Genomic DNA, 17,848 nt, shown 5'->3' with positions numbered 1-17,848 from the left:
ACCTAGGAAAAGAAATACTGAAAGACATACACTAACGTGGCTAACTGAATAAAGCGTTTGTAAAGTATCCTAGTCCTCTTTCTGTTGCTATAACTGAATGCCTGAGACTGGGTAATTTATAAAAAAAAAAAAAAAAAAAAAAAAAAAGAATTGTGTTTCTTGTAATTCTGGAGGCTAGAAAGTTCAAGATTGAGGAGCTGCATCTGGTGAGGGTTTTCTTCTTGGTGGAGACTGTCTGAAGGGTCCTGAGGCAGCAGAGGGTATCACATGGCAAGAAGGCTACAGAATGCCAAACTGGCTTTTTAACAGACCCGCTCTCATGATAACCCATTAATCCATTAATTCAAACATACATTAATCGTGAATGGGTTTATCCATTCATGACAGCAGAACCCTCATAACTCAATCCCTTCTTAAAAGCTACACCTCTTGATACTGCTCTATTGGGGATTAAGTTTTAACCTATTTTGGAGGGGGCAAACATTCACACCATAGCATAAGGTATGATATTTCTTCCATTGTAGATGCTGCTGAGTAGATTGGTAACACCATTGACTACTGTTATGCTCGGGAAATTTCTTCTCACAAGTGATGTCTAACTTTTGTACAAAACTATGTATATTTTGTATGTCTAGTAGGCGAGAAGGGCTCTGTTTTATATTTTATTGTGGGTAAAATGGATTTTGACTTTCATTGTGGGTCTTGTTCAGTAGCAGTGAATCAAAGTCAGAAAAAATTATTTATATTTATTAGCAGCTTAACTAAATTTGTATACTATTATTATTTCTAAAAATTCTACAGTGGATTTATGTTAGAATGTAAAATGTTATAAATCTGTGATATAGATTGTACTTGTTATTCCTTTTACAGATAACACAGAGCCCCATGTATTGTTTTTCAGTAACCATTTGTTGAATAAATGTATGACAGAACAAATTAACGAATGACAGATATTTCTCTAGTGGTGGCTGTCTCCTTATCAAACATCCAATTACAGTTAGTACTTGAAAGTGTGTTATTTACTCTGTTGATACTTTCTTTTGGTGCTCAGCAAGAGGAGTGCTTATACACTGTTGGTGGGAATATAAATTTGTTTAACCATTTTGTAAGACAGTGTGTTGACTCCTCAAAGACCTAAAACAGAAATACCATTTGATCCAGCAATCGCATTCCTGGGTATATGCCCAGAGGAATATAAATCATTCTGGTATAAAGACACATGCTCATGTATGTTCACTGCAGTGCTGTTCACAATAGCAAATACATGGAATCAACCTAAATGCCCATTAATAATAGACTGCATAAAGAAAAAATACATATACACAATGGAATGCTATGCAGCTACAAAAAAGAACAAGATCATGTCCTTGGCAGAGACGTGGATGAAGCTGGAGACCGTTATCCCTAGCATACTAACACAGGAACAGAAAACCAAGTACTGCATGTTCTCACGTATAAGTGGCAGCAAAATGATGAGAACACATGGACACACAGAGGGGAACAGTGCACACTGGGGCCTATCGGTGGGTGAGAGTGGGAGGAAAGAGAGGATCAGAAAAAATAACTAATGTGTACTAAGCTTAAAACCTGGATGATGAAATAATCTGTACAACAAACCCCCATGACACAAGTTTACCTATGTAAAAAACCTGCATATTTGCCCTGGAACTTAATATAAAAGTTAAAAAAAGGAAAGTTGATTGTGATTGTACTTGCAAGTACGATTATGTTGTAAAAATAACAACCTACTACTCATCTAAATGTTTTAGAGAGACCAACTCACTGGAGATTATAGAATCTAGTTTCTAGAATAATAGAGTTTGGGTACAAGAAAACAATTTAAAATAAATTATAATAATATATTTTATAATCTAGTCTATATTAGTATCAGGTGGGTGTTTTTTCTTTTTTATCCAAGAGAATAATGTGACTATGAATTGGGTTTTAAAACATCCCAGAAAACTTTGTTAGAAGGTGATCTTGGATTGGGCTTTATATGTAAATCATCTGAAGATAACAGTAAAGACTGTCAGTCAAAAATGTTGTTTGCCACACTCCTCCTTCTCACCCCAAGTCTAACATTCACAGACTTTTCTTTTAATTTTAAAAGGGTCATTAATTTAGACACAACTTTACCATGAATGAGCAAGTTTGGACGGATAACTTGAAACAGTGGAGTGAACCAGAGCTTCTGTTTACAATTATGCAAGCTCATCACTGCACACATACTCATGTACTAGGGAACAGATGGGGATAAAATGCAGTGCATATTGTGATGTCCAGGTCATGTGCCCTTCATGGAGTTTGTTCCACTTAAAAGAGCGCCACCCTAGTGCATTTGCACAAAGGTACCTATTGCCCAAGAGTAGCCCTGGGTTGGAGAACGCTTTGAAGGAAGACAGACCTTAAAAACAAGAATGGGGTGACAATAGTACAATGTTTCACTCTTGCTATTTCTCAATTTTGCCCATTACTAGTGTAAGTTGATTGAATATCTACCCTAGAAAGTGCCTATTGCATATTATTAGTCAAGTAAACATTAGCTGATGAAAGGAATGGAAAAGGAAGTCTCACTCTGAAACCAATGCAAGAGAAAGGCCATAGTCCATCTCTTATTGTGTACGTCTTTATCAATGCTTAAGAAATAAACCTTGATATGTGAGCATAGCATCATATTAGGAACATCTAGTCTAATTCCTTCTTGTAAATTTTTCTAACAGGAAAAATATCCCACACACTGCCACTTTAATTACAGTGAATGGCAAAGGTCTCACAGTGATAAGGCATGACAATCAGGCTGGTTTTTATTAGACACGAGGGGATGGTTGAAGGCATGATAATCTAGGGAAGAAAGATGTTTGCTAATGTTTACATACTTAGCTCCCACTGGCATTTTACCAGCTTGGAGGTTTGCACTGTCCCTCTTAATCTGAGAAAGTGCATCCAGATTCACAGCAAGACCTCAAGGAGAGCCAGATGATGGGGCAGATGGCAGATGACTAATTTGGCAAGCCTTGATGAGTGGAAATTGTTTGTTTTAATTGCTTGTCAAGTCCAGTACCTACATTAAAGTTAAGGACCTAACACTTTCACAGAAAATGAAATACTACAAAGTAAATAAGAAGGACTTCGTATGAGGGAGGGATAAAGAGGGCAGGGAGAGAATAGTGGCAAAATGTGGTAAAGGGAATATTACATTTCTGACAATTGTATTTCTGTGATCTTATTATTTCATCCAAGTATGTATAGATAACAGAAATGTAATTTCTAAATCCATAAAGCCTTTCTATTTTTTCTATTTTCAACATAGAAATGTTGTGAAATAAAAATTAAGAAAAAATATTTGAAGACAGGAAAACAATAAAGAATAAGAATATATATATCTGCAGTTATGTTAGTTAATATTTGATATGATGTATTAAAAATCATTTGCCATGTTTAACTTTTACCAAACTCATCTTTGAAATACAAAGTATAAAAATTTACAAAGATAAATGTTCATATTGGGAAGACTAGATCAAGGCAGACTACTCAAAAACCATGTTATTCTTAGAAGACAATCATTTATAATTTTGATATATATCAGGTTTTTTAGTTTTCAGTTATGAGGTTATTTTCCCTTACACTATATAGTAGCTGCACTTAAAGACTATTGTAAGTCAACAAAAGAGGTAAAGTACAGATCAATTCAATTTTAGATAGATCAGCAGATAGGAATATATATAATATATTGATTTACCTTTTATCTGTCTGTGGTATAGAATACCTATGTCTTCCATAGGTGCAAATCTATTAGTAAAGGTCTACAATGCCAAAGGTTCTCTTCCCTTGGTTCAAGGATTGTTTAGAAAGTGTTTAGTAGGTCGGGCACGGTGGCTCACGCCTGTAATCCCAGCACTTTGGAAGGCCGAGGCGGGCGGATCACGAGGTCAGGAAACCATGCTGGCTAACACGGTGAAACCCCGTCTCTACTAAAAGTACAAAACAAATTAGCCAGGCGTGGTGGAAGGCGCCTGTACTCCCAGCTACTCGGGAGGCTGAGGCAGGAGAATGGCATGAACCAGGGAGGCGGAGCTTGCAGTGAGCCTAGATCATGCCGCTGCGCTCCAGCCTGGGCGACAGAGCAAGACTCCGTCTCAAAAAAAAAAAAACCAAAAAGAAAAGAAAAAAAGCGTTTAGTTAATTGCAGCAGTCTCTTATGTTTTATCACTTTGGGAGTCAATAAAACGGTGGTGGAAGATAAAGATTCAGATAATACATAATAGAATTGTTTTGTAAAGGGATACCAATTTTTACACTGAAAAATATTTCTAGTTTTATGTAATGAAAATTATGAAACACATTTCCTATTTGCTATTAGTTTTTTCTTTAATACATTTAATTATGTACAATATGAAATTTCTGAAACATAAATTTGTTTTAATTTTTAAGCTCATTTGGCCCTAATCACATCTGATAAAGATATTTTAAAACATTGATACATACTTTTTATATTAAAAAATATCAGTACAAATGAATAAAAGCAATAAAATCCAGGAGTATACTAACAGAGTAATGCATAGTTATTGTATATGATTCATTCAAGAATATAAGGATGGTTTAATAATTGCAATTTATCAATAATTTACCTGAATCAGATTTTTTAAAAGTCTCAAAACTGTGAAAAGGTGTATGATAAATTGCAATATTCAAGTCTGAAATAAATCCCTAGTTTTGAAGTAAAAGTAGAATTCTAGAATACAAAACGTGATGAAATGTAGACTGAGTTAAGGGAAGCATTTCCATGAGAGTTAGATAAAAGACAGGAATGACTACTAGCCATCAATTGAAAAAAATTATCCTAGAAATGTGTTCATAACAATTAAGCTGGATTTACCAATAACACTCAGCACAAAACCTTGCTTTGTAGATAGTGAAACCAAGACTCAAAGTGATGAAGTGATTTGCTCAAGTTCATTCAGTTTTTAAAAGTGGAGGAACCCGTGTTTGATTCTGGCTCCATTCTAGTTCTCTTTTATTTTCTTAATTTGTTAGAAGTTTTTTGTGGGGAAAGGGTGTCACTTTTTTACCTCGGCTGGTATCCTGACCTCAAGCAATCCTCTGGCCTCAGCCTACAAAAGTGTTGGGATTTCAGGCACAAGCCTACCACACCTGGCCTTCCTTTATATATATTATTTACCTTTTTTTTTTTTTTCATTCTAGTTCTCAGTGTCTCTGAAGTCCATATATTTATTTAACAAATGTTTACTGAACATCTATGCCTGTTTACTGATGTTTACTGAGCATCTGCTATATGCCTGCTTTCCAAGGTGCTGAGCAGACAAAGGGCCTATCTCTTATGAGGCTTGCATTCTAATGTGGAGACATATAATAAAAAGTTAAACATGCAGATATACAGTGTAAATTCACATAGCAAAACTAAACAAAAACCAAAAAAACCTCAACAAAATGAAAAGAAAGCAGAACACAATGTATGGGAACCTGATGTCTATTTTAGATAAGGTGGTCAGAAAAGGCTGTTTTGAAAAGGTGACATTTGAGCAAATTATTAAATACAAGTTCTTATAGGCTATAAGAACTTTGGATTTTATAGTCAGTGCAATTAGAAGCCAAGGGATGTTCTCAGTAGGAGAGTGACATGAACAATTCACATTTTTGAAAAAAACATTCTGGTCTCTGTATGGAGAAAGAATAAACATGAATGCGTTTCTCAGGGTTCCCTAGAGAAACAGAACCAAAAATATTTAAATTACTGGATATCCAAAAGAGCAAACACAAAGAAAGGACTTTACCTTCTCTCCCAAGGAAGGAGATAGTGCATTTTGGGTTGTAAGCACAATAGTTGTATCATGTTAGGTGGAAGTAAGACCTGTTATTTTCTTTATTTGGAGATTAAGTACAGATTAAGAAGTTGTGTATTTGTGCCAAGTTAACAAGGGGTGGGCTCATGATAGTTAATTTTCTATGCCAATTTGTCTGGGCCACGGAATGCACAGATAGCATATATATACAAGAATATATACACACATATGTATGCTATACATAGCACACACACACAGATTTATTTAAAATGTGCTATATAGTCTTGGCTTACACAATTATGGAGGCTGAGAAGTCTCACAATCTGCCATCTACAAGCTAGAGACCCCAAAAACCTAGTGGTATCGTTTAAAGGCCTGAGAGTTAGAGTGCCAGTGGTATAGATTCCAGGTTGGATATGAAGGCTTGAGAATCAAAAGTGCCAAGGACTGGAGATCTATGTCTCAGTTCAAGCAGTCAGGCAGAGAGAAAATTCCATTTTCCTCTGCCTTTTTATTCTATCCATGCCTGCAACAGATGGGATAATACTCACCCACACTGGGGAGGGTCATGTGCTCTACTCAGTACACCAATTCAATGCTAGTCTTTTCTGAAAACGCCCTTATGGATACACTCAGAAATAATGTTTAGCCAGCATTCTGGGCATCCTGTGGCCCAATCAAGTGACAGATAAAATTAACCATCACAAGCCCATCCCTTGTCAGCATAACACCCATATGCATCTCCTTAATCTGTACTTAGTCTCCAAATAAAGACAATAAAAGGTAATGATTTCCTATAACATGATACAACTATTATGCCTACAACCCAAAATGCACTAACTTTGTCCCCAGAAGAGAAGGTGAAGTCTTTTTTGATGTTTGCTTTTCTCCTTGATATCCTGTAACTTAAATACCATGGTGTAAAATTAACAATACTTAAATATTATGACATAAAGTAATACATCTTATGTTTCATGATAAGGATATAAGAGAGGAAAAGAAATAGACACACCCACACACAGAATGTATTCATAACACAATAAGGAATAAATAGTTATGGCAATTACGTACTCATGTCTATCAGTGGTCACATGATCATAACTGGTATTTATAACTACCTTTCTCTACTACCCATTTCATACTCCCTTTGCCTTCAGCAAGCACCTCAGTTGGTTATGGTGCTTTACCTGTTGAGGTGACCCAAACATTCATTCCAAAATACCTTGGATCATATTAGTCCTGCTTTGATTGGGTAGTTGTAGTTTTCCATTGAATTTCATCACTGCACATGGTAATACTAAGAGACGCCTAGAGGAATGTCCTGTATTAGAGACATACTCTTCCTTATTACCTCCATTGTGGAGTAGTAATATTGATAGAATCTGCTACTATCCTTCGTAGTCAGGAACAATTATCCCAGCCAGCTTAGCAATTCCCTTCTTTGCCTGTTGATTCAGAGGAATGAGGAGCCCAAAGTGGCTGCACGGCAGTCACTTCCAATTCAATGGAATAACTGTTGTGTCTCCTGGTAGAGTACAATGTTTGGAAACCTGGTACCTATTTAAATAGGGTGGTCAGAGAAAGCTTTTCTGAGAGAATGACATTTGAGAAAAAATGAATACAGATTCTTACAAGCTATGATAAAGAATTTAGATTTTACAGTAAGTTTAATGAGAAGCCAAAGGGTGTTTTTAGTGACATGAATGATTTATATTTTAAAAAATATTATTCTGTTCTCTAGGTTGATAATGAATTAATGGGAGCAAATAGGAAATCCCGGACATTAGTTAGGAGGTTGCTGTGTAAGTCCAGGGAAGAGATAGCAGTAGTTTTGGATTCAATGACTATAGCAGTGAAAGTGACAAGTTTGGACCCACTTGGGGATGTATTTTGAACATAGACATAACAAAACTTGCCATCTCTGCATAACTATAATAGCATTCGTTAATAGTCACTGAAAATAGATGCTGCTTCTTATGTGTTCTTTAATATTTTGTATTTTGATGTTTACTACAATGCTAGATTTTTTAATGCCCAACAATATACATTAATCCAAAGTACATTTATTAACATTTCTGAAAAGGAAAGTACTTACTGGTGTTAAATCAGGAAAAGAATTTTTTATCAAGTTACCATATTTTATGTAGGAAGCCTCTGAATTTTGCACACACAATATATACATTACTTAAATATACTGCTCACTGCTTTCTTTGCTATGTGCCTTGTAAAACTACAGAAGCCCTTACAAAACAACTTGGAAATTTTTATCAGTAATTATTTTTTCATGATATTGGGAGAAGAGTGGATGCCAAATAAATAATTATTCATTTCTTAATTTATATTTGATTTGAGAGTTAGGTAATTCTCTCTTTTTTTTTTTTTTTTTTTTTTTTAAATTCCCGTCATCTTTTCTTTGTAAGCAAATAGAGTGCTGGTTTCATAGCCAGAACAAGCTTGGAGGCAATAATTAATTTTCAGTTTTAATATAGATATTGTTAAGTTTTCTTTATTTTACTTTTAATATATTTTCCCAATGAATTAAATTAATACACTGTTAACCAACCTTTTTATGTTGCTACCAATTTTTTTATTTTTTACCGAATGAGGATTATATGGTTCACACACTGTTGGATATAAATCTTAAGAAAAAATAAAAAGCCTGTGTTTGTAAGTATAGTTACATTTGTAACAGAATCAATACTAAATAGAATAATTGAGGATTTTATTAGGTAGGACCTCATATATAGCTTTACTTCTGGAGTTACATTTGGAATGAAAATTTTAGGAAGCACATTTTGGATTTTTGATGCTTGAACTCTTGTAGGCTTATAGTTTAAGGACTTTATAATAGTATTGACAAAGGGGGCTGAATTTTGTTAAACTTGCTTTGACTGCTGAAGACAATTTTTCAATTGTGTTTTGATAAACAGCTTTGTGAAATCGATGAAACTTGATGGTTTAAGCATTGTCTTGCATACATTGCTTGATTGTAAAATCAATTGACAAATGAAAATTGTGAGTTACTCAGTGGAGGCTCCACAAAGACAACTACAAATGATTTCTATGAGCCTATCCAAACCAGTTCTTTAAAAATCAAGTGTGTCTTTCAAGATAAAATTTATGATGAATATACTGTGGATTCTAGATACTTTGAACCAAACATAAATGAAAGCCTCACTGAGACAAAAATATCTACTAAATTGAACAGCATGTAGTAAAAAAAAACTGCAAAGACTAGCATGTTTGGCAAATAGAGTATTGTGATTAATCTAATTTTCTGTTTTTTGGAGCATCTTTTTTTGTCAAAAAATATTTCTAAACATATTTATTCAAATTTTCCATTTTAAGAAGGTATATACAAAACTTACCTGATCATTTGTTGAGCAATAGCAATTTTTTTTAGTTGAGGGCCATTTTCTGAATATGAGTTATAATTGTTCTGGTATCAATTAAATAAATTATTTCAATGTAGAGTAGCATATGTTCATTATAAGAAGTTTAAACAAAATCCTAAGTATTTGTAAGATACAAATATTTAAATGATATCAACATTGAGAACTTATGAATTTATAAACTATCCAGATTCAAGTAATATTGTATAATATTATATTGGGTCTAATATTATATACCTTTTTATATATGTAGAATGGGAATTGTGTAAAACTACCTAGGTATTGCAGTTATAGTAATAGATGCATCTCTCAAAGGTTGTTTATGCTTCTATAGAAAAGGTCAGAATATACCAAATATTTTGAAAATATTTTCATTTAGATTATTACATATTGATTTTTTATATTAATATTAAAGTATGAGTCTTATTTCCAATTGAGAGAAACTATACAACATAAATTATACATAGGTTGCAATGTGTTATTGGATATACTTTAGAAATGGTGCAGCAAATTTATTAATGGATGCTTATATTACCCCCATAATTAGTTGTATTAAAATATGTTCATCCTCATTGGAATTTGAAATAATTAAAATGTGTATTTCATAAACTCATATAATAATACCATTTCTCAGCAGTCATAAGTTTATAAAGATTTTGTATAAATTTACTGAGAGCAATAAAATAAGGATCATGGATTAAGGTTTTTCCAAAAGGACCTTTAATATATAATGAAAAACATCTTGGACTTTGATCTTGATTTATAAGGAATATGCACATCAATCAATTTTTCTTGTTCTCCTGCTTATGTTGAATATCATTTCTTGGTTGCTTGTTTTAATAATAAGAGAACATTCCACAGAGCCAATAAAATGTTGTTATGATTAGGAATGATTTTGTAATTTCATTATATAGTTAGCAAATTCAGTCAAACCAAGCACAATAGTTAAAATTACTCAAAGTCAAAAGCATATAACTTTTTAAAAATTACTCAAAGTCAAAAGCATAAAACTAGAATTTAATCCTTTCTGTATGTAACATTTTAGCAGGCGGGGCCAATATTCATCATCATCTTGATGGTATTGATAACATGACAATGTAAAATATCTATTGCTTGAAAATCCTACTTCCTTTTAGCTCAGTTCTCAGCCATCTCTAAGATGTGTCACTCATTCTTATGGTCCAAGATGATGGCTCATGTTTTAGCCATGACATCTGCATTTCTGGCATCAGGCTGGAAGAAATTATGAAGCAACCAGGCAAAGTCAGGCTTCAACCATGTTTGAAATCAAGTTCTGGGAAGGTGTCGTGCAACATGTCAGAACTTAGTCCATTGGCCAAACTTACCTCTAAGGGAAGGAGAGAAATATAATCTTTATTTTGGGTGACCACGTGTCCAGCTAAAAATTGTGCAGTCTATTACAATGAAGGAAGAGGAAAATGGATATTAAAGATTTTAGAGGTCTTTACCATAGCATCCATCCGTATCACTTCTACAAAATCTGCATTATCAAAGGCAATAAATGAATTCCAGCATGGTGTATAAGGGGCTTGGAGGGAGCAATGGAAGAGTAGCATGGAGGTTATAAGCTGATAGGACCCTGGAGAGAGAGGAAGTGATTTTTTAACATTTATTTAATATGGGATTTAGAGACAAATAGTCTAAAGATTGTTTTAGTGCTACTCTAACAACATACCACAGAGTAGGTGGCTTAAAATAATAGCGATTTATTCTCTCACTGTTCCAGAGGTTAGAAATTCAAAACCAAGGTGACAGCAGGCTCATTCTCCCTCTGAAACTCCAGGTAGAATTCTTCCTTGCCACTCCCTAACTTCTGGTGGTAGCCATCAATCTTTGGCATTCCTTGGCTTATACTTATATAGCTCTACCCTTTGCCTTTCTGGTCACGGGGCTTTCTTCCCTGATTGTCTTTGTGTGCACATGGTATTTTCCTCTTCTTATAGCAGGGCTGTCCAACTTTGAGCTTCCCTGGTCCACATTGAAAAAAGAATTGTCTTGGGTTGCACGTAAATACGCTAACACTAACCTTAGCTGATTCAAAAAAATATACTGTGGGTTTTTTAAAAATATGTATTTATTTATGAGATGGAGTCTCGCTCTGTTGCCCAGGCTGGAGTGCAGTGGCGCGATCTTGGCTCACTGCAAACTCCGCCTCCCGGGTTCACGCCATTCTCCTGCCTCAGCCTCCCGAGTAGCTGGGACTACAGGCACCCGCCACCATGCCCGGCTAATTTTTTGTATTTTTAGTAGAGATGGAGTTTCTCCGTGTTGGCCAGGATGGTCTCAATCTCCTGACCTCGTGATCCGCCCGCCTCGGCCTCCTAAAGTACTGGGATTACAGGCATGAGCCACTTAGCCCAGCAAAAAATATAATGTTATAAGAAAGTTTATGAATTTGTGTTGGGTCGCATTCAAAGCCATCCTGGGACTGCATGTGGCCTGATAGCTTTAGGTTGAACAAGCTTTATTATCATTATGTTGAATTAGGGAACACCCAAATGACCTCATCTTAATTTGATTTACATCTAGGAAGACCCTGTTTCCAAATAAGGTCACATTCTAGGTAATGGGAATCAGGACTTCAACTTATCTTTTAGGGACACATAATTTAGCTGGTAACAGAGTACTTCCAGAGAATACACTGTTTGGGGAACTTTAGAAATCCAGACTTTAAAAGTTTGGGCTTTGTTTTTATAATGAATTTCCACTGTGGTCACAGACATACACTATTTTTCAAGATTTTTGGATTAAGATTTTTGTTATTTTTGATGTGCTCATAGGCAAAAACAGGCTTTAAGGTGGTCTTAATTGTCAGGCTATACCCATCTAGATGTTTTCCTTCCTCTACAGGAATTCATCCCTTTGAAAACAACATCAGACATCATGACATCATTTTTACTTCTGTGTATATAAGACATGAGTCTTATATATATATATTACATGAGGTAACATATACCTTATATATATTATATAAGGCAATATGTTACCTTATATATATTATAATATATAAGGTAATATGTTACCATATATAATACCATATATAATACATTACTAAGCCGTGTTCGTAGTGTGTTTGCAGCCTCCACCTTGTATCTGGCCTTAAATTCAGCATATCTTATGTAACTTACCTGAAGAAGATTCATTTCCAAACCATTTTCTTTAACTTTACATACCATTGTTAATAGATTTATAATATATATTTTTAGTCTACTTAAGATTAGAGTCAGTACATTGAGTGGTGAAGATAGTGCTCTGGGAGGTATATAAACCATAAGAATAGTATCTAAAAGTCTGGCTTCTGGAAGTCACACAAATTTTTTTTTTTTTTTTTTTTTGAGACAGAGTCTCAGTCTGTTGCCCAGGCTAGAGTGCAGTGGCATGATCTCGGCTCACCGCAACCTCCACCTCCCAGATTCAAGCGATTCTCCTGCCTCAGTCTCCCAAATAGCTGGGATTACAGGCATGAGCCACCATGCCCAGCTAATTTTTGTATTTTTAATAGAGACAGGGTTTCTTCATGTTGGCTAGTTTGGGAACTCCTGACCTCAGGTAATCCACCTGCCTCGGCCTCCCAAAGTGCTGGTATTACAGGTGTGAACCACCATGCCCAGCCACAAAATTAAAAAACAAACAAAAACAAAACAAAACAGAAAAACTTGTGTAAACTTATGTGCTCAAATAGGAACAGAACCTGGCAGACAGATTATTTGTTATCAGTCCATTATACCTCAGAAACTCATGAATATATACAGTGATATTCCAGTTGATAACAATAAAAATTGTATTTTTTACATATCTTGCTTATAGTATATGTTTACAAATATTTCAATTTAGACCTAAAGACAGAAAGACCACTCAACCTATCAATCCCATTACTGGGTATATACCTAAAGGAATATAAATCATTTTATTATAAAGACGTATGCACATGTATGCTCATTGCAGCACTATTCCCAATAGAAAAGACATGGAATCAACCTAAATGCCCATCTATAGTAGACTGGATAAATAAAATCTGGCACGTATATACCACGGAATACTATGCAACCATAAAAAAGAATGAAATCATGTCCTTTGGAGAGACATGAATGGAGCTAGAAGCTATTATCCTTAGCAAACTAAAGCAGGAACGGAAAACCAAATACTGAAAATTCTCACTTATAAGTGGGAGCTAAATGATGAGAACACATAGACACATAGAGGAGAAAAACATACCCTGGGGCCTATTGGAGAATGGAAGATGGGAGGAAGGAAGGATCAGGAAAAATAACTAATGAGTTCTAGGATTAATAGCTGGGTGATGAAATAATCTGTATGAATAACCCCCATGACACAGGTTTACCTATGTAAACAAGCCTGCACATGTACCCCTAAACTTAAAATAAAAGTTAAAAAAATAATAAAAAGGCATGTTTGAGGTCTTGTAGGTGCAAGTTTATTTAGTAAAAAATTTACTCAGCTGGAACAGCTTATACAATAACTATGTTTTTAATATTACTGTTACTTTCACTATGTTTTGATTTTGATTTATTTACATTTGTAGAATTACTCAATTAGAAAACAGAGTAAATTATATGTCCTAAAAGTACAATGTTTAAATAAAAGTAAATGTATTTACTTGCTTTATATGGTCATAACAAATGGGATTAAGTTTATCTCCTTGCTATGTATTTCTGTGGAGTGTATGCCTTCCTACTCTCTGTGATTAGCACATGTAATCTGGGAATTTAAAAGTGTAAATATTTATCAGTGTGTGGGTCTATGCCTCTTAATGACAATCAAAATATTTATATTCAGAGAACTGGGATAGGCTTGTGGAATAGAGAGTTTTGAGGAAGATATTATTGTGCATATCATATAAAGGCTATATAATTTCACGTTTATCTTCTTGTCTTTGCAGTGTGTGCAGGAACGGAGAATAAACTGAGCTCTCTCTCTGACCTGGAACAACAGTACCGAGCCTTGCGCAAGTACTATGAAAACTGTGAAGTTGTCATGGGCAACCTAGAGATAACCAGCATTGAGCACAACCGAGACCTCTCCTTCCTGCGGGTAAAGCTGTGGTTTTCTTTCTCTTCTTTGTGAGTGAACAGTGGTGTCATGATGCATACAGGTAGACCTGCGTGGTGATACCTGGAAGGTGTGCTCTTCTGCCTGGCAGGCACTGTGACTCTAGGCAAAAGATAAGAGATAGCAAAACACACCCAGGAAAAGAACAAGAGTAACAAAGCCATAATGACTGACGCTCCCGAGTTTAAAGCAGTTGCTGTTGCCCTAAGATTGATAAAAGAGTCTGTCACCATGTAGTACATGACATCTAGCAAATCTTTTTCTGACAAGCTGTGAACTAGGAGAGTCAGAGGATAAATCAGATAACAATTGATAATTTCAGGTAGTCATCTCCATTTCTGCCTCTTTTCTGCCACTTCAGACTTTTAGACTATTTTATATCACATAAGGAGACTAACACTGTTATTAAACAAAATAAAAAAGAAAAGAAAAGAAAAGGGAAGGGAAGAAAAGCATGTGGTTTTGAAAACCTACAAGTTATTTAAAGTAGACTCATAGAAAAGTACTTACATAGATCAATACACGCATGAACACAAATGTGTATATATATACTTGAAGTTGCTCAATCAGTCCTTTTGGAAATTACTATTATTATTATTATTATTATTATTATTTTGCTTTCATTCGTCTGTGCTATGTTAAACTGGCTATTCGTGCTAATGCTTCCAGTTTCTTTAATTTTGCTTCAACTGGAATATGTTTGGGAAAATCGGAACTTGAAGGGGACTTTGACAAAGTGAGATGGGGATGTGGTCTTTGCACAATTGAAAATTTATTCTTAGACAAGAATTACTAATATACATTTTAAATAATAGCATCCCTAGAATATATTTGATCTTGTTTTCAGTAACCTTTACACACTTCTTAGAAGCACTTTCATATAAATTTATGTTAAATGTTTTGCATACTGATGTAGTAAACCGGTTATTGGATAGTAATTTATTAAAGAGATCTAAGATAATTTTAATAATTCTATACTTAGGTAAATAGTGAAAAGGAGTGAGATTTAAATATTTTGAGTGTACTAAATATGTCTAAAATTGGTAACAACCTCAGAAAATGAACCACCTCAAAACATTAATAACACTGTATGGCTTACAATATCCATTTTTAAAACGACTCTCATAGTTGGACTAGTAAAGCAAATGAACTGAAGGTATTTCCTTATTCTCTACTTGACTGACAGAGCTCTGTTTCTGTAAGTTATGTGTCAAAAGTTTTTAATAATTTTGATGGTTAATTTTGATGTCTTTGCTTATCAAAAGCAGATAGTTAAGGATATCCAAATCATAGAATTAGAGGGCCTTAAAAGAAACTACTTTTCTCTCTCTCTCTCTCTTTTGTTTTTTGTCTTTTGCTTTTTGAGATGGAGTCTCACTTGGTCACCCTGGCTGGAGTGCAGTGGCACGATCTCGGCTCACTGCAACCTCCGCCTCCCAGGTTCAAGCAATTTTCCTGCTTCAGCCTTCTGAGTAGTTGGAATTACAAGCGCATGCCGCCACGCCGGGCTTGTTTTTTGTACTTTAGTAGAGACGGAGTTTCACCATGTTGCCCAGGCTGGTCTCATATTCATGAGCTCAGACAATCCGCCCTCCTCGGTCTCCCAAAGTGCTGGTATTACAGGTGTGAGCCATCACGCCCGGCCCAAAAGAACTTACTTTTTGAGGGAGCTATTGTTTAAAGAAGTGAACACATACAAACCATCTTAGAACATATGACAAGAAACTCAATGACATTATAGAATAGACAAACTAACAAAGTAAGCTGAATTCTGAAGCAGGGAAAAGAAATAATTTAAACAGTCTATTAGATTGGAATAATAGAAAAATTTTAAAATGCAATCTAAAGATCTGTGTTTTCCTTCTTATGTTTGCTTTACTTTTCTATACATGGAACTAAATGTCACTGATAATACAAATAGTCATGACTATTGTAAATGACAGTCGTTGTATTAAATAACATGAAAATGTCTTTTTATGTATTTTATAATAATTCTTATGGTCTTGTAAGGTAAAAGCATAGAATGATAAAAAATAGACTTTAGACCACTTTTAACCTTTAGCAATATGAAAGTAGCATGTAGATATTTTTGATATATGGTCTATACTGTGTTTGAAACTATTTGAATTAAAAAGTAAGATACGTTATTAGAATGAACAGATTTGCAAAAAGTAAGATAAGGAGGGCCAGGATTTCTGCCTGGATAAAAAGTAAGCTATTTCTTTTACAAAAGTAAATTTTGGTTGCTAACTACTATCATCTCTAAAAAGTTCATCTAAACTTTGTACTAACCCATGTGCATATCTTTATTTTAATATATGTATTTAACGACAACCTTAATAGCACTTGGTTTTTGCTTCCTAACTTATTTTTTGTTTCACGTATCTTTTGTTTTTTATAAAAAAATAATTTCTATTATGACATATACCCATTCATGTCATATGCAGTATTATGTATTACACCTCTCTAATCCTTAGGAAAACACGTCTGCAATCCCAAGTAAACAATGGCATTTATAGTCCTTGACTTCAACAATCATGTTGAGAATTATAGATATGTAATACATAAGTCCTGTATATATATATATATATATATATATATATATATATATATATATATGTGGGTATATATAGGCATATTACAAATATTGTATTTGTGTACATATATTCATATATGATAAATTGTGTTTTATATGTGATATGTATGTGTTGGTGTGTGGGTGTGAGATATATATATATTATATATGAGATATAATATAATATATAATATTAATATAATGAGAGAGAGATATATATATATAATCATCTTATTTGCTAAGACACAAATAAGAACCCAGAATCAGAAAGAAGTTGTGGTCTTATGTTAATGGTAGGGGTGGGGTGCATGCTGGGTTATCTGAAGGATTCAGGAAAACTTGGCTTATTCTGAGGGATTGGCTTTTTCTGAAGGATTCAGGAAAAGTTTCATCAAAGGGGTGCTTGAATTAAATCATGAGAAAATGAACAGAAGCTCGTGAGGTGAGTGCGTTGTAAGAGAAGGGCATTTCAATGGGAGTAGTATAAGGCTTAGAAGGAAGCCCCTGAATCAGAGTTGATAAATGTGTACTCAGTGTGTCCTGTTTTAGACACTAGGCATATATGTGCAAATAAATCACATGTGACTCCTAATCCCAGGGAAGCTACAGTATAATGTTGATGAAGAAAAAGTTTCAGGTGGACTAGAATATTCCTTTGGAGAGGTAGGAGATATCAGATCCAAGTGACAAGTTAACATTTTGTGATTGGATAAGGTAGTCAATGGAGATTAAAAAGAGTAAGATCAATAAGTGGTTCAAGAGCAGAATACTCTTTAACCAGGTGTGGCGGTTCATGCCTGTAATCCCGCAATTTGGGAGGCTGAGGTGGGCAAATCTCTTGAGGGCAGAAGTTTGAGACCAGCCTGGCCAACATAGTGAAACCCCGTCTTGACTAAAAATACAAAAATTAGTTAGGTGTAGTTGTGGGCACCTGTACTTGGGAGGCTGAGGAAGGAGAATCGCTTGAACCCAGGAGGCAGAGGTTGCAG

The 17,848-nt window shown here is 34.6% G+C and overlaps 1 protein-coding gene across 4 annotated transcripts in view; it reads left to right on the top strand.

Moving 5' to 3' along the window:
- ERBB4 (erb-b2 receptor tyrosine kinase 4) overlaps positions 1-17,848 on the top strand; it is a 1,183,012-nt gene that overhangs the window by 412,916 nt on the left and 752,248 nt on the right. For all 4 annotated transcript variants that reach the window (XM_030916910.1, XM_030916912.1, XM_030916913.1 and 1 more), the window contains exon 2: positions 14,115-14,266. In XM_030916910.1, the coding sequence (XP_030772770.1) occupies positions 14,115-14,266 (152 nt within the window). The remainder of the gene's footprint in view (positions 1-14,114; positions 14,267-17,848) is intronic.

Source organism: Rhinopithecus roxellana, chromosome 14 (genome assembly GCF_007565055.1).
Source record: "Rhinopithecus roxellana isolate Shanxi Qingling chromosome 14, ASM756505v1, whole genome shotgun sequence".
NCBI lineage: Eukaryota > Metazoa > Chordata > Mammalia > Primates > Cercopithecidae > Rhinopithecus > Rhinopithecus roxellana.
The sequence above is the reverse complement of the archived record's forward strand: the minus strand, read 5'-3'. Positions and strand labels throughout refer to the sequence as shown.